Below are 807 nucleotides of genomic sequence, written 5' to 3' on the forward strand. Positions count from 1 at the left end.
CCTCCCTCCTCGTACAGAGAGCAACAGGTCTAAATCTCTGCACAGTTGTACAAAGCTTGTGGTTGTTGAAAATAAGGGCCTGAAACATTGACTGAATAATTTTATTTCATACATTACATTTCTATAAAGTGGGGAAGGATGTTTCGGACAGCAGTAGAGCATGCTAAGAGGCACCCTGGCGTAAGTATTCTTTATTTATTATTTTGCTGTTTGTTTCTTTTTAGTACTTTAATGTGATATAATGCTGGTAACCTGTTTTCCAAAAATGTTTGAACATGTAGCTAAAGTTTTCTTGCATGGTTCATTTTCCTCAATTTCTAGGATATAGTTGAGGCTTAATTGCATGTCATTGTCCCCATAGACTTCAGGTTCATTTTCTTTTAGTTTTTATTTATTTTATTTTATTTATCCAATTGCAATGTATGTCTGTCTTTTATCACTATAATATGGATAGTATCATATCCCTCTAAAATACATATATTGATTTATGGTATATCTTTAAGAAAACACTGCATTATAAATAGACTTAAACTTGACTACTGATGAAGTTCTAGCTGTAGTCAGTAAAATACAGCAGCAGACAAATTTAATGATGCCTGCTGTGTTTGTAGAGTGTTGGTGAATTAATTGGACAAAGAAAAGACCAGAAGTCCAGTTTTGATTCATCTAATGAGTCATCTAAACTGCGAGATACTTAAAAAACACACCAGCATGACCTTTACAAACTTCCTAAATCAAAACTGACAAAATCTAAGCATTCAGGAAATCAGCAGTTGGAATAAAATAAATTCAAAAATATGAGTTGTT

General features: G+C 32.7%; 1 protein-coding gene across 1 annotated transcript in view; it reads left to right on the forward strand.

The window, feature by feature from the left end:
• Positions 1–807, forward strand: part of ndufa4l2a (NDUFA4 mitochondrial complex associated like 2a) — an 8,882-nt gene continuing 8,075 nt past the window's right edge. The window contains exon 1 of the mRNA XM_035657439.1: positions 1–180. Within this exon, the coding sequence (XP_035513332.1) occupies positions 139–180 (42 nt within the window). The 5' untranslated portion in view covers positions 1–138. The remainder of the gene's footprint in view (positions 181–807) is intronic.

This window comes from Morone saxatilis, unplaced genomic scaffold (assembly GCF_004916995.1).
Source record: "Morone saxatilis isolate NCDOM2014 unplaced genomic scaffold, NCSU_SB_2.0 Contig15, whole genome shotgun sequence".
NCBI classification, from domain to species: Eukaryota; Metazoa; Chordata; class Actinopteri; family Moronidae; genus Morone; species Morone saxatilis.